The sequence below is a fragment of the Ovis canadensis genome, chromosome 2, assembly GCF_042477335.2.
Source record: "Ovis canadensis isolate MfBH-ARS-UI-01 breed Bighorn chromosome 2, ARS-UI_OviCan_v2, whole genome shotgun sequence".
NCBI lineage: Eukaryota > Metazoa > Chordata > Mammalia > Artiodactyla > Bovidae > Ovis > Ovis canadensis.
Genome location: NC_091246.1, coordinates 238,954,426 through 238,976,399, shown reverse-complemented (window position 1 = coordinate 238,976,399; position 21,974 = coordinate 238,954,426). Strand labels below are relative to the sequence as shown.

The window sequence follows — 21,974 nt, the reverse complement described above, 5'->3', positions numbered from 1 at the left end:
TGATTTTAAATGTTTCTATTAATATGTTCAATTCAGTTCAGTTGCTCAGTCATGTCCGACTCTTTGTGACCCCGTGGACTGCAACACGCCAGGCTTCTCTGTCCATCACCAACTCTTGGAGTTTGTGCAAACTCATGTCCATCAAGTCAGTGATGCCATCCAACCATCTCATCGTTTGTTGTCCCCTTCTCCTCCTGCCTTCAGTCTTTCCCAGCATCAGGGTCTTTTCAAATGAGTCAGCTCTTCGTATCAGGTGGCCAGAGTATTGGAGTTTCAGCTTCAACATCAGTCCTTCCAATGAATATTCCGAACTGATTTCCTTTAGGATGGCCTGGTTGGATCTCTTTGCAGTCCAAGGAACTCTCAAAAGTCTTCTCCAACTCCACAGTTCAAAAGCATCAATTCTTTGGCGCTCAGCTTTCTTTATAGTCCAACTCTCACATCCATACATGACTACTGGAAAAACCATATCTTTTTTCTAAACGAACCTTTGTTGGCAAAGTAATGTCTCTGCTTTTTAATATGCTGTCTAGGTTTGTCATAGCTTTTCTTTCAAGGAGCAAGCATCTTTTAATATCATGGCTGCAGTCACCATCTGCAGTGATTTTGGAGCTCCCCAAAATAAAGTCTGTCACTGTTTCTATTGTCTCCCCATCTATTTGCCATGAAGTGATGGGACCAGATGCCATGATCTTAGTTTTCTGAATGTTGAGTTTTAAGCCAGCTTTTTCACTCTCCTCTTTCATTTTTACCAAGAGATTCTTTAGTTCTTAACTTTCTGCCCTAAGTGTGGTGTCATCTGCTTATCTGAGGTTATTGATATTTCTCCCGGCAATCTTGATTCCAGCTTGTGATTCATCCAGCCCAGCATTTCTCGTGATGTACTCTGCATGTAAGTTAAATAAACAAGGTGACAATATGCCTGGTGGGCTGCCATCTGTGGGGTTGCCCAGAGTTGGACACGACTGAAGTGACTTAGCCTTGACATACTCCTTTCCCAATTTGGAACCAGTCTGTTGTTCCATGTCCAGTTCTAATTGTTGCTTCTTGACCTGCATACAGATTTCTCAGGAGGCAGATCAGGTGGTCCGGTATTCCCATCTCTTTAAAAATTCTCTTTAAGAATTTTAATATGTACTAAATTCCATGTGATTTTTTCTCTTCCACTGGTCTGTCTAGTCATATTCAACACTATTTTAGTTGTTATAACTTTATAAGTTTTAATATCTGTAAGGATATATTTCTTGTTATTCTTCAGGATTTTCCTGATGATTCTCATACTTTTTGTATGAATTTTAAGATCAGTTTTCGAGTTTTTTTTAAATCCTATAGTTTACATTTATTTGAATTGCATTAAATTTACGGATGAATCTATGGCATTAATTTTTTCCATCCAAAATTAGGGTATGCTTTTCCATTTATTTAATATTTCTTTTGTGTCCCTCAGTAGCATTTAGAGTTTTTTTCTGATAGAGCTTGAGTCAAGCAGCCTTACTTTTATTGTTTGTTATTTACAGTAACTTTTGATTCTTTTCAGTTTTCCAGATATATAACGATATCACTGGCCCATAATGATTATTTTATTTTCTCTTTTCCAATTTTTATATTTCCTATTTCTTTCTCTTATAATTGTGTTGTCTAGTACATCCAGAATAAAGTAAATAATAGTGGTGCTAGAAGATGTCTCTGCCCTACTTCTGACTTTAAAGGGAATGTTTCTAGTGTTTACCCAGTAAGTGTGAATCATGGCTTGTTTTACATAAACATCTTTATTTCTCCTTACTCAACATTTTTTTGGGGAATGGGGTAAAGTAGAAAAGGGTAGCTTTGTTGCTTTGCCAAGCAAAGGGAGCTACAGTGGGCTGATAGCCTCAAAGTAAGTGTCCCTTACTTAACGTTTCTTTTTTTTTTTAAGGGGAAATAATCTGTAATTTGTAAATCTCTTACGTGAGTCGAGAATAAAAAAGAACCAACAATTTCTAAAAGTGAAATAGATAATATTGGCATATTTAAAGTTTACTGAGTGGAACTTCTTTTTTTTTTTATTGGAGTGTAGTTGATTTGCTTACTGAGTGGAACTTTTTTTTTTTTAAAGTGGAGTATAGTTGATTTGCAGTGTTGTATTAGTTTCTGCTGTACAGCAAAATGAATCAGTTATACATATTCATATATCCACTCCTTTTTATTTTTTTATTTTAGGTTTTTTCGTTTTGGCCACACCGCGCAGCTTTTGGGATCTCGGTTCCTCAGTCAGGAACTGAACCTGGGCCACAGCCGTGAAAGCCTGGAATCCTAACCACTAGGCAACGAGGGAACTCCCTCTCCACTCTTTTTTAGATTCTCTTGTCATGTAGGCCATTACACAGTACTGAGGATAGAGTTCCCTGTGCTATACAATAGGTCCTTACTAGTTGTGTATTTTATATATAGCAGTGTGTATGTGTCAATCTGGGTCTCCCGATTTATCCCTCCACCCCATCTCTTTTCCCCCTTGTTAACCATAAGTTTGTTTTCTGCACCTGTGACTCTCTGTTTTGTAAATAAGTACATTTATACTCCACATTTCTTGACTCATTCTCTCCCCTGAATACATCCATAGTTAAAAACTTGTATTTGTTCTTCCATTGCCTAATAGTCATCCTTAATTGCATCATCCAAAAACAGTAAAACTCAGGGTGTGGACGAATGAGCAAAAGTAAGGGAGATCTGAATTAATGGTTGAAAGAATTAAAAGCTCTGTTCTACCTGTGAATCAGTTTCCTGAGCAATCAGCTTCACCTAGAGTAGAAGCCACTCACTGAAACTGGAATTGCCATTGGCTTGAGCAGTTTGGTGTTTCTAGAAGTGCTGAAGACTTAAGAGTTTTTCTGGGTCTTTTTAAAAATAAGTTGTTTGGAACTCCCATTAAGAAAAAAACATGATAGTTTTAAAAATTGTAATAGAAGAGTGGATTTTAATCTTTGAAGGAAAGGAAAAGAAATCTACTCCCTGTCATGGAGAGGCAGTGAGAATAGTGGGGAAGGATTTTAAGCTTCAGAGTCTGACCATCATTCCAAATCCTGGGCTGCTGCCTCTTGGCTGTGCAACTTTGATTAGGATACTGAGCAGCTCTGCTTTATGGTCTTTTTCTTAGTCTCATCACATGAGAAACTGCCGTTCTTTGGGACAAGTTTTGCTCTATAGCATTTATGGCATTATATGAAAATGGCATAAATGAGTATTTAAGCCACAAAGAGTGTTTCCTTCTCTCAGTAATGGAAGTAAAGACTAGTCACACTTGATATATTTTAGGGAGATTTTCTTGGGATGACTGGGGGCCTTTGCTCTGCAGTTGGTGCATCTGGGGCAATTATAGCCAGCCTCTGCCAATGATAATTACTGTGTCTTTGTTACTCTGCTTCTCTGTCATGATTGCCTCCACAAGGGTCCTCTGAGCTAAAGACCGGTTTCTTCCCATCTCCTTTTGTCAGCTTGTCTGGTGTGGCCTTGTGGTGATCATAACGCTTGATTGGGTTCCCAAAAAGCAGCTCAACTCTCTTGATCTTTCTGGCTCCTCTCATGAGAGACTTCAGATGAGTATCCAAGCTGACCAGAGAGCACAGAGGTGCGTGTGCATGCAGGCTAGATTGCTTCATTTGTGTCTGACTCTTTGCAACCCTATGGACCATAGCCTGGCAGGCTTCTCTGTCCATAGGGTTCTCTAGATAAAAATACTGAAGTGGGTTGCCATGCCCTCCTCCAGAGGATCTGCCAGACCCAGGGATCGAACCTGCATCTCTTATGTCCCTTGTATTGGCAAGAGGGTTCTTTACCACTAGTGCCATCTAGGAAGCCCCTGGAGGTATATATGGGCCATAGTATATTCACTGTGCCTAGATAAGAATGGGGTACAGGAAGGGATCAGAAAGGATATGAAGCAGAAATGTAAAGAACTTTAAAAACCAAGCTAAAAAATTAGGAACAGTGAAAATCTTTTGAAAAGTTTTGAAGAGGAAGTAATGATATGATCCACCTTGTACTTTAGAAGTATAACTCTAGACATAGATTGTAAAGGCTAGACAAATGGTACTTCAACTTTATTGCACACAAGAATTGCTTTTTAGAATGAGCATCGCCAGGCCTCACCTGAAGAGATTCTGACTAAGACTGAGATGAGGCCTTGGGAACAGTGTTTTTAACAAGATCATCAAACCACACTTTAAGAAAACAATGGACTGCAGATTGAAGGAGAGAAATTAGTTGGCAGACTATTGTATCAATAATATACAGGAGAAAAAAATACCTCAAGAGAACTAGCTTTAACAAGTACAGTAGAAGAAAAAATCATTTTCTAGTGACTTTTCTCAAAAAAAATCACCTAATTTTTAATTATAGTTAATACTGATATCAGTGTAAAGTCAAAGTGAAAAATGGAGGTGTTAGTTGCTCAGGTGTGTTCAACTCTTTGAGATCCCATAGACTGTAGCCTACCAGGCTCCTCTGTCTATGAAATTTTCCAGGCAAGAACGCTGGAGTGGATTGCCATTCCCGTCTCCAGGGGATCTTCCCGACCCAGGAATCAAACCCAGGTCTCCTGCATTGCAGGCAGATTTTTTACTGTCTGAGCCACTAGGGAAGCCCTCTCAGTGTAAAATGTGAGTCAAACAAAAAACCAGAAGGAGTTATTAATAAAAGCTAGGTTTCATTTCAAATGGAAAAACTAAGAGAGCCATCCCTGTCTTTATTTTTTTTTTTCAGGTTAAAGTATTCAAACCCCTAAATACAATTTCTGCTCTCTATCTATCTAATATTTAGGATATATGTATTTACTTTATACTTATATGTATATAAGTATAAAGAAGGTTTGCTGCTGCTGCTAAGTCGCTTCAGTCGTGTCCGACTTTATGTGACCCTATGGACAGCAGCCCACCAGGCTCCTCTGGCCACGGGATTCTCTAGGCGAGAATATTGGAGTGGGTTGCCATTTCCTTCTGCAATAAAGTAGGTTTAGGTCTCACCTAAACTCTTAAATAGGCTTCCCAGGTAGCACAGTGGTAAAGAATCTGCCTGCCAATGTAGGAGACCCAAGAGACGATCCCTGGGGTCGATCCCTGGGTCAGGAAGATCCCCTGGAGTGGGAAATGGCAACCCGCTCCAGTATTCTTGCCTGGAAAATTCCATGGACAGAGGAGCCTAGTGGGCTATATAGTCCTTGGGTCACAAAGAGACACAACTGAGCAACTAAGCACACATATGTACATTTAAACAGATGAAGGTGGGAAAAGAAATGCTGATTAATATATGAGCAACGAAAAGGACATCAAGAGATTTTCTAGGAGTTATAAGGTTTTGAGTGAATAAACCAAAGTCAAACATTAATTTCATATAACGAAACTTGTAATTTTTCCCTTGTTGAAGATTATACAGCATTTAAGATAATGTGCTTTATTAGAGAATGTGAAATAGCTCAGAAGAAGTTGCTTCCTTTTTTTCTTTTTCCAGTCTTGAATAATTTTAATATAATAATGTCATACTTTTGTATCAAGTTTGTGGGTGTGCTCGGTCTTGTCTGACTCTTTGCAGCCCCCATGGACTGTGGCCCACCAGGCTTCTCTGTCCATGCTATTTTCCAGGCAAGAATACTGGAGCAGGTTATCATTTCCTACTCCAGGGGTTCTTCCCGACCCAGAGACTGAACCCACATCTCTTGTGTCTCCTACATTGGCACGCAGATTCTTTATCATGGTGCCTTCTGGGTAGCCCTGTATCAAGTTTATCAGTGTATAAACCATTTTTATAAGTATTTCATATAATCCTGCAGTAACCTTAAGGCTTAAAGTATTATCACTAGTTGACAAACTAAAACTCGGGCAGGATAAATGACTTAATCTAAGATCACACAACTGTTATACGGTAGAAATTGGACTTTCATCCAGGTGTTCTGCTCCAAACCAATTTTGTTTTCCTCTGTCTCAGCTTTCCCTTTTACTGTATACTAATATACCCTGTGGTGTCTGTCTTCCCCTCTACAATCCAAATGAATCCCTGAGACTTAGAGGTGAATATCTTAAATATTGTTTTAATATTTACTTACTTTTATTATTTATTTGGCTGAACCAAGTCTTAGTTGAGGCATGCAAACTCTTAGTTGCAGCATGTGGGATCTAGTTCCTTGACCAGGGATGGAGCACAGGCCCTGTTCATTGAGACAGCTGAGTCTTAGCCACTGAACCACCAAGGAAATCCCATCTTAAATATTTTTAAACAAATTGCTTAGTGTTGAAATATTTTCATGTGGATAGATAATTTAGGTATCAGAGCACAGTTATTTGATAATAAAACCAACTGAACTGATATAAATAAATAATTTGATATAAAAATAAATAGGAAAATAGACAAATCTCCATTGCAGAGTTTCAGATAATTCATCTAGTTATTCTTCCCACTGGGACGTGGAATATAACTCCCCACCCCTTAATTCATGCTACATACAGTGACTTCCTTCTAAGAGTACAATATGGAAAGAAGGGGAAATGACTGTGTACAATGGAGAAGGCTGACAAGTACTACCTCAGCCAGGCAATTGAGGTCAGCATCAACAGTGATAAGTCATGTTGACATTATGTACCCTTGACATGATATGATGGAAATGGCCCTTTACTTCAGTGGTCTTCCTCCTCAAAACCCACAACTCCAGTCTAATCATAAGAAAAAACATCAGACAAACCCCAGTTGATGGACATCCAGAAAATACCTGACCAGTGCTCCTCAACACTGTCAAGGTCACCAAAAACAAGGAAGGTCTGAGAAATTCTCACAGCCAAGAAGAGCTTCAGGGGCTTCCCTGGTGGTCCAGTGGTTAAGACTTGGTGTTCCCAATGCAGGGGACACCAGTTCAGTCCCTGGATGGGGAACTAAGATCCTGCATGCTGCATAGTGGCACAACCAAAATAAATAAATAAATAAAAATAACTTTAAAAAAGAAGACCTTCAGGAGACACGACAACTAAATGTAACGTGGATTCCTGAATAGGATCCTGGGACAGAAAAAGGACATTACATAAAAACTAAGGAAATGTGAACAAACTATGAAGTGAAGTGAAAGTCGCTCAGTCATGTCTGATTCTGTGATCCCATGGACTGTACGGTCTGTGGAATTCTCCAGGCCAGAATACTGGAGTGAGTAGCCTTTCCCTTCTCCAGTGAATGTTCCCAACCCAAGGATTGAACCCAGGACTTTAATTAATGATAATGTATCAGTGTGGGTTCGTAAGTTGCAGCAAACAAGATTTTTATAAAAAGGGAAACTGGTATTGGGTATATGAGAACTCTACTATCTTACAGCTTTTCTGTAAATCTAAAACTATTCTAAAATTTAAAGTTTATTTTTGTAAAAGGCTAGAATAGAATAACACTTGATAAACCAATTCCCTTCTTGGTGAATTGCTATGAATTGAAATCTTATGTATCTTCCATCCTTAGATTGATATCAGGGTTGCAGTTAATATCATTAAGAATTATCTCAGTATCATTGCAGATTATCCAGCTGGAGTATGAATTATCTTTAAAGAAGTGAGTAAATTTTTTGGTTTTAAGTAAAGAAAACCCACAAAATTATCAAAATAATTCCTAAATATATGGTGACCCTGAATATAAGGCAATTTCTTATCATTCCAATGAAAAAATATTTTAAAAAGGAATGTGGATGAAATATTTTTGCACACATATTTAAGATCATAATTTTAATAAAATAATACGAATTTAGAATTATTATTTCCCTCCACCTGGTACTTTTTTTTTTTTTTTGGTTCTACCAGTTTATTGCTATCAACTCATCTCCCTCCACCCTGATGCACTCATGGTCAGTCAGGTAACCCCATGGACTGCAGCCCACCAGGCTCCTCTGTCCATGGACTTTTCCAGGCAAGAATACTGGAGTGGGTCACCTGTCACTTTTTATGAAACAACATTGCCTAGACTTTTTTCATATGTGACTTTGATGTCAGTCTTTGGCACATAGTAGGTTGTCAGTAATCATTTACTGAATGAATGATAGTTTGAAATCAGATATATGGGGAGCCCTGCATCAGTCTGGGAGGATCCATTGAAGGTTTTTGACCAAGAGAGCAACACACAAAGATGGAGGGGTAGCCTTTTTTTCAGGGGAGATGAAGGTACCACAAATCCTCTGCTTCTGGGAAGCCAGCTGTGGCCAGGTGTTGACCCTGGGGCAAGAAGAAACCCTGACCCAGGAATCAGGCAGATCTGATTTTAGAAACTGCTGGAAATTGAGTGGTCCCGGGTGTCTTTGAGGAGGTGGCACTGAAGCCATGACCTGAGGGTGTGCAGAGTGAGGACAAGAGCAGGGAGAAGAGACTGTGTCAGAGCCATAGAAGGAGCCCACTGTGAGCAGAAGGTAGCAACTGGGGGACCCTGGAAACCACACAAAGGACTTTTTTTTTTCTAAGTGCAAAGGAAAAAATGGGGATTGACATCTGATTTACAGTTCTAAAAAACCACTTCCATCTGTGGGAATGGGTTTGAGGAGGAGGCAAGAATGGCAACAGAACTTCCCTGGTGATCCAGTGGTTAAGAATCTGCCTGCCAGTGCAGGGGACATGGGTTCAATCCCTGGTCTGGGAAGATTCCACATGTTCATGGGATTCTCCAGGCAAGAATACTGGAGTGATAGCCATTCCTGTCCTCAGGGGACCTTCCTGACCCAGGTCTCCTGCATTGCAGGCAGATTCTTTACCATCTGAGCCACCAGGGAAGCTATACTCCATTTATAGTTACTATAAAATATGGCTGTATTCCCCATGTTGTTCAGTGTGTCCTTATAGCTTATTTTATAGCTAATAGTTTGTACTTCCTCTTCACGTCCTCCTATATTGCCCCTCAAAACATACCCTCTCCCCACTGGTAACCACAGTTTGGATAATAAATGCCAGAAAACTATGAATCAGCCAATTAACACTGTCAGAGGGGCTTGATGGTTGGATTGCTGCTTCCTTCTCCACCCATCAATTTCAAACCATTCTGTGAAAGTCATTAACCAAAACGCTCTATAGTGCAATATTAAAGTAGAAAAAACTAGAATCTGACCTCTCCATTTGCCGAACCTCTTCCTCTCTGTTCCCTTCTGTCCTCACCCTGTCTCTTGGTTCTGAGTTCTTCTTTAACTCTCTCACCTCGAGTCCCTTTTCCTGTTCTTGTGTGCTCTGTGTTTCTTTCCTCTTTCCCCTCTTTGCCTTCCTCATTCCCTCTCTATTCCCTTGCCTTGCCTTAATGTCCCTCATTTTTCCCTCCCTTAACTGGCCAGTGAGATACTGGCATGTCCAGTGACTCTGTTCTGTTCAACATATTAATGTTGTTAATATAATGCATATTATATATATAGTATAATAATGAATGTTCATCTTATTCAGTAATCAATCAAAAATTAATGTTTACTATTTCCATTTAAAACGAATTAAGGGCTGGATGGCATCACTGACTCAATGGACGCAAGTCTGAGTGAACTCCGGGAGTTGGTGATGGACAGGGAGGCCTGGCGTGCTGCCATTCATGGGGTCGCAAAGAGTCGGACACAACTGAACTGAACTGAACTGAAGACCCACAAGACTCAATGTACTCTTCCAAAATGCTTCTATAGATGATTGTTATGAAGTATTTTAAGTCTTTGTATCCCAGTTCCTGAACTGACATCTCTAGGAGAAATTTACCTAGTACCCAGTTCATCTCCAGTATTCTTTCCTGGAGAATCCCATGGACAGAGGATCCTGGCAGGCTACAGTCTACGGGATCACAGGAGTTGGACACAACTTAGCAACTAAACTACCACCACAACCACTCATCTAACTGGTTTCTTCCAACCCCCACACGCTCCCTTCCCACTCCACTACCCCCTCTGCACCTCCACTGCCTTCTGTACCTTAGGACTGTCCCCAGCTCCTACACTGGACTGCATCTAATTCATACCAGACCATGTCTTTCTTTAAAACATCAGAGGACTTATACAACTGTCCACATTGAACCGAATGTCTCATTCTTCCATGTTTCTCTTAGTTTATTTCCTCTATTAACTTTCGTAAAGCTTAATACTTTACAAACTATTGCTTTTGTTCTGAAGCTTCTTTTTAAGATGCTTTTATTTTACATGTGAGAGTGCATCTCCTTTTGGGTGCCTGGTTCCAAATATAGAGGTACCAGGGACAACCCCTCTTCCCCAGCACAGGCTTCCCTTAGTAAAGGAGCGTTCCTCTCTGCTCATCTCGTATATAAATCACCAGGGAGCTTTTAAATGAGAAAAGACCTGGCTGACCCAGAAGGTGGTATTTATAAATAGTCCTCCAGCTCCCCCTCCTTAAAGCTTGTCCACCTAATCCTCTTCTCTCAAGATAGGAAGTGACTTGAACTTTGAGCCTTAAAACTCAGGTTCTTTTTTCTTTTAAAAATCTGATTGGCAAAAAGCTGTTAAAAAATGTGTTCAGCCAGATGATTATCAGTCATAAGAGCTTGTCTTTCATTTCCAGCACTTTTAGGCAAATATGCTGCTTCTTTTGTGGACCAGCTTTTCTCATTGTTACTATTTTAAGACACTTTCCTCAATCATTTTTATTTCTTTTTACTGATAGGGTATCATGGATTTGTATTTTTATAATTTAGAAAGCTGTTCCCAAATGACTCCATAGGAGATGTGGGTTTGATCCCTGGGTCGGGACAGTCCCCTGGAGGAGGAAATGGCAACCCACTCCAGTATTCTTGCCTGGGGAATCCAATGGACAGAGGAGCCTGGTGGGCTACAGTCAATGGGGTCGCAAAGAGTCGGACATGACTTAGTGTCCGACTAATAACAACAACAACAAAAATGACTGCATCTCTATCATGAGCTAAGAGCCTTTCTTTTCACCCCTAAAATCACAGAACTTGGAGGGTCTCTAAGTAACCTTCACCCCAGTATCTTTGAATGGAGCTCTGTTTGTGTTTCTCTGATTTTGTATTGTATGTGTGGGTGTGTGTGTATGTATGTGCTCAATCACTTAGTCTTGTCCAACTCTGTGCAACCCCTTGGACTGTGGCCCACCAGGCTCCTCTGTCCATGGGATTCCCCAGGCAAGACTACTGGAGTGGGTTGCCATTTCCTCCTCCAGAGGATCTTCCCGACCCTGGGATCAAACCCATGTCTCCTGCATTGGCAGGTGGATTCTTTACCTCTCTGCTACCTGGGAAGCTTTTTGTGTTATTTATTGAAGCTAAAATGTCACAGGTTTAGGATTATGAAATGAACATATGATACAGACACTAGTAAATAATATTTCAGATTAGGGTACATACAGGAAATGCCTAATTGTTGAAGTGGCAAAAGATACTTTTTTTTTTTACTATATTTTCCCCAAAGATAATTAAGTCCTTAATCTGATTATTTATAAAGAGAAGAGATGCTTATATTAAGGAATTAAGCTATATGTTTTTAGCAGCCTCTCTGCCTTATAAAATGGAGGAAACAAATTCACTATCCACTATCAGACAGAATAATTTAAGGCTATTTTCTTTTTATCCCCCGACAGATTGAAGAGTAAGTCCTGGTCCCAGGCTTTTGTTTGCTGACCTGGGTCAGGGACAGTAATGCTTTTTCTAGAAGCTACTAGGTCTGATCCATCTGTTGCTTTGTGAGGAGAACTTCCCCAAGGCTTTTCTTATAGTAGTTTTGCTAGAATGTCCTACTTGCATTGTGAGCCTGGAAATTTAGAAGTAATTTTAGTTCTCTTATTTAAGAAAGGCTGGTGTCCATTGTGGCTATATTAGTACATAAGAGACTATCTGCAGGAAAAGAATGAAAAGCATGTACACTGCAGGTTGAATGAGTACTGTGTCTTCTGAAAACCTTGGGCTTAAATGTCTAAGGCAGTTCTGTTTAGATCTGAGTTCAGCATGGACTTGCTAGAGCAGTAGTGCCTGTTTTATTTCTCCAGGTGGGGAAGCTTTCTCTTAATACATGGAGACTCTAGAATGGGTAAGTATATGTATATTGTTGTTCAGTTGCAGATTTGTGTCTGACTCTTTGCAACCCCCATGGACACCAGGCTTCTCTGTCCTTCACTATCTCCCAGAGTTTGCTCAAACTCATGTCCATTGAGTCAGTGATGCCATCCAACCATCTCATCCTCTGTCACCCCCTTCTCCTCCTGCCCTTATTCTTTACCAGCATCAGGGTCTTTTCCAATGAGTCAGCTCTTTGTTTCAGCATCAGTCCTTCCAATGAATATTCAGGACTGATATCCTTTAGGATGAACAGATTAGATCTCCTTGCTGTCCAAGGGACTCTCAAGAGTCTTCTCCAGCACCACAATTTGAAAGCATCATTTCTTCGATGCTCAGCCTTCTTTGTGGTCCAGCTCTTACACATGTACATGAATACTGGAAAAACCATAGCTTTGACTCTGTGGACCTTTGTTGGCAAAGTGATGTCTCTCCTTTTTAATACGCTGTCTAGGTTTGTCATAGCTTTCCTTCCAAGGAGCAAATATCTTTTAATTCCGTGGCTGCAGTCACCATCCACAGTGATTTTGGAGCCCAAGAAAAGAAAAACCGTTTACACTTTTTAAGATACCTAAGCAAATGTGGATACTTTTAACTTGCTTTAGATTCAGTTACTAAAATTAAAAAGTGGAATGTAGAAATATGAAAGAGGTGAGAAAACCACGTAGGTGCAACAGAGCAACTGTATCAAGAGATATAATGAGCTTGCAGGAGAATTTGTTAGGATTTCGCACACTGAGAGGAGAGTAGCACAACCAACACAATTTCAGAGCAATGGTGGGTGCATGTCCGAGGACAGTGCCCAAGCATGTCCAGGGCACGGGAGGTTTAGGTGCCAATCACATTCGGGCACACTACTGGATAACCCTTGGTTCTCTTTTGTGACCTTTTTTATATAGCAGCAAAACTTTAGAGTCTCTCCAGAGGGTTAAATGTAGAACCATTCCATACATAATGATGCTCATCAACTGTGTTGTTCAGAGTTCTGCACTGCAAGCTACCCAACCCTTGGAAAAGACTCTCAGAGGCTTTCTGCTGCTTCAGAACTGACACACTGCAGGGAGCGTCAGGTTGGTATAACCTGCTGCCCTACCCTGAGGAACTGCTGGCTTTTCCTCAAATCTTTGTGTGATGACAGCTTCAGGGCCCGGGGTGTCCCAGCCTAGGTCATATGCTTGCCCCTAGCTGCACTGTGACTAGGAGAGAAGCTGAATCTTCTAGTTGCTATAGTTCAGAGCACTCACTGCCTCCCTCAGGGGAAAGAAGGCTGTGGGGTGCTGGTTGGGAAGAAGGTTTGGTTGCTGGATAGCCAGGGGGGGAAAAAAAGACATATAAACTATCAACTGTATTTGTCTGGAGCTCAGTCTCTTTACAAATATTAACCATCTTTTTCAGGCTCAGCTATGCATGGAGAATATTAATTTTCTTTTCCTTCAATGCTTTGTTCATTGTCTTTAAAAACAAACAAACAAAACAAACTTCGGACTATCTTTTTTAAACTTAGTCTTTATTTTTATCAGAGTTGTATGTATACTTCACATAGAGTCATAGTTCTCCCTGGTTTCTGAAGACAAAGAGTATTTCATTGCTCACACTGCGATTTTCTTCTCCCTAGAGAAAACTATTTTCACTTCTTTCCAACTGATTTATTTGGTGTTTATCTTGATATTTCCAAATAGTGCACCGTGGTTATATCTTAATATTTCCCTTTTAAGCATTATTTATCGACTTTCCATGATGAAAATGAGTTTTGTTCTGTCTCAATACTTTCCTCTTAATCACACATGCATTCTCTTCTCCTTTTCCCATCCTCCCGGGATGATTGTGGTGAACCTGTGTTCTGTGTTTTTATCATCACTTTGTCAGTGCTGTGATAAAGCTGTGTGTTATGCTGTGACTACTCCTTTCTCCAGTACCACATTTAATTTTTCCCTGATGCTAATAATTGTTTTTTTAAATTTGCTTAAATTTTCTATACTTCTCACTAATTTGATCCCCAAGCCTCCCTTAATTGAATCAACCCTCTTTCCATATAAACACATCAGTTCAGTTCATTTCAGTCGCTCAGTCGTGTCCGACTCTTTGCAACCCCATGAATCGCAGCACGCCAGGCCTCCCTGTCCATCACCAACTCCCAGAGTTCACTCAGACTCACGTCCATCAAGTCGGTGATACCATCCAGCCATCTCATCCTCTGTCATCCCCTTCTCCTCCTACCCCCAATCCCTCCCAGCATCAGAGTGTTTTCCAATGAGTCGACTCTTCTTATGAGGTGGCCAAAGTACTGGAGTTTCAGCTTTAGCATCACTCCTTCCAAAGAACACCCAGGACTGCTATCCTTTAGAATGGACTGGTTGGATCTCCTTGTAGTCCGAGGGACTCTCAAGAGTCTTCTCCAACACCAAAAGCATTAATTCTTCGGCGCTCAGCTTTCTTCACAGTCCAACTCTCACATCCATACATGACCACTGGAAAAACCATAGCCTTGACTAGATGGATCTTTGTTGGCAAAGTGATGTCTCTGCTTTTCAATATGCTATCTAGGTTGGTCATAACTTTCCTTCCAAGGAGTAAGCGTCTTTTAATTTCATGGCTGCAATCACCATCTGCAGTGATTTTGGAGCCCCAAAAAATAAAGTCTGACACTGTTTCAACTGTTTCCCCATCTATTTCCCGTGAAGTGATGGGACCAGATGCCATGATCTTTGTTTTCTGAATGTTGAGCTTTAAGCCAACTTTTTCACTCTCCTCGGCTTTTTAGTTCCTCTTCACTTTCTGCCATAAGGGTGATGTCATCTGCATATCTGAGCATAAACACATTAGATATATGAATTTCATCGTTTTGTTTTTGTTGTTTTTAATTTCATCTTCTTAAATGTCTCCGTGAGTGTTATGGCTTGCTCTTGTCTGGACCCTGGACCTGTTGCCCTCCAGGCCTGTTAAGGAGGTCTTGTCTTGAGGTCTCCTTCACCATCACTCTGAGGACCCCTTTGCTGTTTCTTGTTTTAGATCCCTTGCTTTCTGGATTCCATGTTATCCTCTTCCTTGGTCTTCCCTGTCATTTTGAAGGAGCATGTTACTATTAGTTTCTTGAGAAAGTAAAGGCTTATTAGTTTTAGGAATCATTTCTTTAAGAATTTTAAAGGCACTGCTCCATTTTTTTCTGTCCTCGAGTCCCTGTTGAAAAGTCTTATGCATTCTGATTTTGACCTTTTGGGTAACAACTCATTTTCCTTCTGAAAGCTTGTCTTTTAACCTTGATGTTCTGCAAGTTCACAGTGATGCAATTCAGGCCCTTGCTGGACCTTTTCAATCTGGGACATTTTCTTGAATTCATTTTTTTGATGACTTCCTCTCCTTGTTTTTTTCTCTTCTTTCTCAAAGTTATATTTGCTAGATGTTGGGCCTGTTGTACTAGGTCCAGTTTTTGTATCTTTACTCTCATTTTCTATCCTTTTGTGTTTTTTTCTTTCTAAAAGTATCTCTCAACTTTGTCTTTCATCCCAGGGGACTGGGGCAGTCCCAGGGGCAGGGTCCCAGTTCTCACAGCTCATTGTCCCTGACCTGGCAATAGGAGGGAACAGCAGAGGTCATTTTGGTCTTGGAAGCTGACTTCTTTGGAATGCAGCCTTCAGTTAAGCTCTTCATGTGTTCAGCTCGATGGCCAACTTCCATCTCTGTCTATATTGTACTCGTCATGTTGACTCAAGGAGGCGCCACCTGAGACAGTCATCTGTAAAGTCTGGAGATGTGGGGTCACTGTTTTTGTGTCTCTGTCTTGGGAATGGGTTGTTTACTGTTAAAGTGATGTTTGTGAAGCCATTGCCTTGAGGCCCAGAATAACCAGGCATCTTAAAGTAGACCGGGGATGAGGTACTTGAGGTTCAGGTTCAGGATGTTTCAGACTGAGGCACCTATGAACATTCAGTCATTTTATGTGTTCCAAATGTATTTTTATAATCATATGTGTGACATGTATGTACATATATGCGTGTATCTCTCAGGAAGTAGGAAATTGGAAATGAGGATATTATAACCTCAAAATGGTGGTAAAGAACCTGCTTGCCAATGCAGGAGATGCGGGAGATGCACTTTTGATCCCTGGGTTGGGAGGAGGGCAGGGGGAACCCACTCCAGTATTCTTGCCTGGAGAATTCCATGGACAAAGGAAGCTGTCAGGCTAAGATCCATAGGGTGGCAAAGAGTTGAACGTGACTGAAGTGACTTAACATGTACCCAGGCTAAAAGTTAGGTAAGAGACATTCGCGTACTTACAATGAATTGTGATAGAAATGTGATCTTCCCACATCATTGGGAAACTTGTTTTCTGCTCAGGCCCTCAGAGAATCGTAGATCTTTGGGGTGAGGACTAAGTGAGTCCCCATTGGGTTTTTCTACATAGCAAACAGACGGTATGGCAAGCTTGACACCTGTCCTCTCTTGCTGCCTAGGCTAGGTTTGTCCTGAGAACATCCCACAGCAGTTTAATATCATCTCCATGACCTTTGGGTGTCCTGTGCCCAGCTTGAGGAGGCCAAGGTCTACTCAGCAGCTCTTCCTGCTCCCAGGTGAATGGACTTGATAGATCCCTTGTCCCTGCCTCCTCACTTGTCTTGCAGGAAACAACATCTAGGAAATTTGTAAGTGTAAAGACTATGCTGAGCCCATGTGACCTCCTTAGGCTCCCTGCTGGTCTCTGCCTGCCAGCTTGCCAGATTGATATCTCAGCTTTGACTTTAATGTTTTCTAGGCTAGGGGAGCAGCCTAACCCAGACATAGCCCATTGGCTTCCTTTGCAGCAGCTACTTAACTCGGACAGAGCCAAGGGGACCCCCTTTGGCCTGTGGCTATGATGTCCTTCACGGGCCTGGCTCCAGCAAGGACAGCCAAATTCCAATCTCAGACCCTGGCTTTCCTGAGATTGAGGCCTGGGGCTTACCATTTGGAATACAAAGTGAAGGGGTTTTTTTTTCCATTTTTTAAAATATAAACTTGATAATTTTATTGCCAATTTAAAAATAAATGACTTTATATTGATTGTGAGGGGGAAAGAAAGCTACTTGAGGGAACTGGAACTCCTTGGCAGTGGTTAGGACTCTTTGCTTTCACTGCTGGGCCCAAGTTCAATCCCTAGTCGAGGAACTAAAATCCCAGAAGCTAAGTGGCACAGCCGAAAAAAAAAAGCATTGCTTGAGAGGTCTGGATTTGTGAGTAACACTTGTGGACAGTGATTTTCACTGTAGGGCGATCTCCATGAGTCATGTCCTGGGATTTCTCTCATACCTGTTTCTTCAGGTCTTTTTATTTCAGCTGGTCAGTTTCTGTTGGAAAATTTTATTTTAAATTTTGCACTGTTCATTTTCTACCTCTTTCTTGCAATTGCCAGACGTGTACCATCTGTGAGCTCTCATGTTGCAGATAAAAATATCTCCCCTGGGTCTCTGCATCTTCTTTAGATGTCTACTGCACTCTCTTGCACAGTTGTATTTGCTTTCTTGGCACTTAGCAGTCAGGCCAGCTTGCTGAGAAGTAAACAGGAGTCAATAGGAGCACATCTGAAATACCTGGAGGACAAAGTAGGAGGCTTTAGGGTCTTCTTTTTCCTTAATATACTTGATCAGAAATTGGATGAACCTTCGGGATGCTGAGACAGGGAAGATACTCTGGCAAGGAACAGAAGACCTGTCAGTCCCTGGCGTGGAGCACGAAGGTACTTTCCACCCTTTTCTGCACAGGGCTGATGACGCAGAGCAGGCCCGGAGCGTCAGGGAGCTGAGTTGACACAGCACCACCAGCGGGCAGGCCTCTACAGGCATAGCACGTCCATCCATGAGATGCTGAGATTTCTAGTGCCTTCCTTATGTTTCTTTCTCCTACTTCCCAAAACCAACTCTGTGCTGAAATTTTAGCATTAGAACATACCCAAAGATATAAAGTAAGATCTTGACTTTTTTTCTGAAAGAAAATTTGTGTTTTTACCTCACTGAAATAAAAGAAAAACCAAGGGGTTAAAACCGACAGGACAGACTAGAAAGAAGGCTCCCATTCAGCCTCCTTCCTGATAAGAGGGGCTGGATAAGGCCTTTCTGTGCACTAAATCTGCTGTTCCTTGAAGATCTTTCAGTCAGATGCATTGGATCAATTTGGGACCTCTGCCTCTAATCAAAAAGTATAATTCTGTTACTGAGGCATTCTCTGAGATTTAGCATAGATAAGATATGCTCTAAATCATCTCTAAGAAGCTCCCAGAAATGGTTTCAGTATTTCTTTTTCTTTACCAGCCCGTGTTCCCAAGAAAATCCTCAAATGCAAGGCAGTGTCTCGAGAACTGAACTTCTCTTCAGCAGAGCAAATGGAAAAATTCCGCCTGGAACAAAAAGTCTACTTCAAAGGGCAATGTCTGGAAGGTATTCTGCTGCCTACATGCCTCATATCTGGGCTTAGGGTGACAGGGGCAGAAGTCAAGACTCGGGGAACTAAAGCCCTGCTTTGATAACATCCATTTTGCAACTCAGCTTGGATAGGGTTCCTACACCCTGGCAGATTGGGAGCTTGGGCAAAAAGCAGAAACAAAGCTGGCAACTGTGAGGGGCTCTGAGCCCAATGAGAGGATTACTGACCCTGGAGGGCCTAGGGGTGGTGCCAGCTTTGTCACTGAAGTGGTCACGAGGAAGCCGCTGGTTAGGCCCTGGTACAGTGCACTCCATGCTGTCACATACAGATTCCACTGGCAAGGGCACCCTGCAGTGAGTTTTCTTCACCATTGGGTGTAAGAGTGCACTCTGTGTCTTAGAGCTGAAGTGACAAGTGAAAAGGCCTGTTCTATTCCTCTGTGTATAATTTACATCCAGCCTACTTATAAGAAAATGCTGCTGGTCCTAGTCCTTTAGATCTCAGAGCATAGGAACAGGCCTCTGGTGTGGTTCAGGGGGCTTCCATGTCCTTTTTCATGGCCTCTGGCCTGGGAGGTTTCTGATGGCTTCATTGGTGGTTCCTGAGGTAGGAAGAGGCTTGCTCAAACGGATGGCGACACAGAGCCCCGAGACTCTGCCTAGGGCTCCAGCTCACCCACTTTTCCTTCTTCCTTCAGAATGGTTCTTCGAGTTTGGCTTTGTGATCCCTAACTCAACAAACACCTGGCAGTCCCTGATAGAGGCCGCACCCGAGTCCCAGATGATGCCAGCCAGCGTGCTAACGTGAGTGAGCGGGCCGCAGGGATGGTGGAGGTGTCTTGAAGCAGCAAGTCCAGGCACATGGGATACATGGTTCCGTTCAGCAGGCAGGCAGCCTAAGTTGAGAACAGGGGTAAGAGTATCCAGGGTATCCAAGGTTACAGCTTACTGATGTCAGTCACGTGAAAAAGACAGTATGATAGAGTGGAAAGAATTAAAAACTTCAGACTAGACCTTTAGACTGAATTCCTGATTAACCCTGACTAGCTGTGTACTTTACTGGGGCTATGTACTTTACTTCTCTGGGCCTTACTCTTCTCTCTAAACAGAGAATTAATAATCCTGTCTCACAGAGGTAGAGTGAGGATAAAATGAGATCGTATGTAAGGAAACTAGCACATAACATAAATTAAATCTATGCTAATTTGCTCCCTTTCCTGACTATCAAACTTCTGATACTCTGTACTTCTTTTGACCCTCAGCAGAATCTGGCAGAGTCCTAATTCTGTCTTAGAGGATGATGTTTGATTGTAGTTTTTCAGAGACTCACTTACCATTTTTATAAATTTGCTTCCTGCTCAAAGAATAATTAGTTTGTCCTTTGTCCCCCAAATCAATCAGTCATTGCCCACCTACCATTTTCTCTTGAGAAAAGATTTTAGTCTTGTAAAGGTTTTAACAGTACTGCCTGGTAGCAAATCTTATACACAAATAGATAATTGTGTGACATTGGATCACCTCTTTAAACAGGTCCTTAATGAAAATCACATTGAATTTGTAAATAGAAGTTTTTTTATGTCTTGGATAGATTTTTATTTGCATAATAGTATAAACTATAAAATACTATAACTACATAATGGTATAAATTATAAAATAATTAAATTTATATTTAATCAGTCAGATTTTGAGTTCCTTATTTACCCATTTTTTTATAATTAATTACCAGCAAAAATGTATCTGGTAGATATTAACTACCCTAGGAAAGTACAGTGTCATAAGTAGATGGGCATTTTTTAGATTTTGTTAACCCTTACTTGACTTCTTGGCCAGGCCTGATTTCTTTTAGGTGCTAACACCAGCAAGTCTATGATAATATATTCAGGTTATTTAACTTGTCTTACTTTTTAGAACCCCAGAATAGCACCACTCTTGCTTTTAACTCAGTTCAAGAGGAGTTTGATTTGGAAACACTGACATACCCACCAAGAAGAATGAAATTGCACACTGTGTACAAAACAGGCGTATCGTTTGGGGTTATTGAGCCATAAGCCACAGAAACTGACTCTGGCTTACAGGACAGAGTTGAAAGGGTAGGGCTGAGCTAGAGGATGCAGGTGGCAGGAATCATGGATGGATTCCTCAAGGAGCAGCCATAGGAAGGATTTTGCTCAGGGGAGAGATTCTGATTGGCTCAAATTATATGCTCTGCCTGCCCCTTTGTCAGTCAAGGGAGGGGCCACTTAACTGACCATGGACTGGAGATAGGGGTTCCCCCAAGAGAAGAACAGAGTGCTGTTACCCAAAGTGAGGAGAAGGATGCAGGACAGGCCAACCCACAGCTTCCACCAGAGTGAGTTTTATAGGAAAAGATACCACCCCTGCAGTCTGAGGTTTTCACGTGAATCAGGAAGTCGTATTTATAGGCACCTCTGCATGCAGAGCACTCAGAGGGCCTTGGGTGTACTGTGGGTTAAGACATGCTCCCTCTTCTAATTTCTAAACTTGAAGAAGATGAACCTCATCACATAAGTTAAAAGGTCATGTGAGATGTCTAACCCCATGTGATCTTAATATCCCCAAGCCAAGGTTGTATAAGTGAGTGCATGTCCACGGGCCCAGTAAAGCCAGACCGAAACTGCTTTGTGGAAATGAAATCTGTTGCTAACACGCTCACTCTTTTGCCCTCTCTTCTGACTTACAGTGGAAATGTTATCATAGAGACAAAGTTTTTTGACGACGATCTTCTCGTAAGCACATCCAGAGTGAGGCTTTTCTACGTTTGAGAGAAGAATGTGTGTGCATTTCAAGAATTCATTTTTTTAGAGGGATGGAGGAAACTGTTTACTTTTTTCCTCTATACCTTTGATTTTTGGCACTTTCACCCCTGATTCCTTCTACGGCAAAACCCACCTGCGGCCACCAGGTGACCAGCTCTGTGTAGGTAACCAGATGGCTTTTTTCTCTCAAGCCACCATCTTCCGTTGACCAGGGTATAAACTCCCAGTCCCAGACCAGGGCAGAGGGCATGCCTCAACTCCTTCCTGGAGTAGACCTAGGGACAGACACACATCACGAGCTGTTCCCATCACCCTCCCTGCCTCCTCCTTGGGCCCTGCAGGCAACACATCTTTTGGCCCCTGGTTTTGGAAAACTTCATGTTCCTGACCCGCATTTAGTTTTTTCCTACCATTTCTATTTCATACATTCTCATACATTTAACTTGTAAAATAGACTGATATTATTATTATTACATAATTAATTAAAACATGTTAATTAAAATATTCCTACGTCTTTAGCATGACACTTCTTTGATTTCTCCTTTTCTTGGAATGTGAACCTGGCTCCATGATGGGAAGAATGACATTTATCAGACTGTAGGATCACAGCTCTGTTTTGCTCCAGAGAGGACTGATAGATCTTACAGTTCCTGAGTGCTTCAGTCACTGCTTTCCAAGAACGTACAACACACTTGAGCAAGACCCATGACCTTGACATTTGTCTTTTAGATGTGGTATTTAGTGGCTCTCTTCTACAACATACATGTACCCTCCATTTGTCTAT

At 41.4% G+C, this 21,974-nt stretch overlaps 1 protein-coding gene across 1 annotated transcript in view; it reads left to right on the top strand.

Moving 5' to 3' along the window:
• Positions 1-21,694, top strand: part of PDE6D (phosphodiesterase 6D) — a 54,069-nt gene extending 32,375 nt beyond the window's left edge. Inside the window, exons 2-5 of the mRNA XM_069578627.1 lie at positions 17,643-17,731; positions 18,303-18,428; positions 19,112-19,217; positions 21,115-21,694. Coding sequence (XP_069434728.1) covers positions 17,643-17,731; positions 18,303-18,428; positions 19,112-19,217; positions 21,115-21,196 — 403 coding nt within the window. The 3' untranslated portion in view covers positions 21,197-21,694. The remainder of the gene's footprint in view (positions 1-17,642; positions 17,732-18,302; positions 18,429-19,111; positions 19,218-21,114) is intronic.
• Positions 21,695-21,974: the final 280 nt, after the last annotated feature.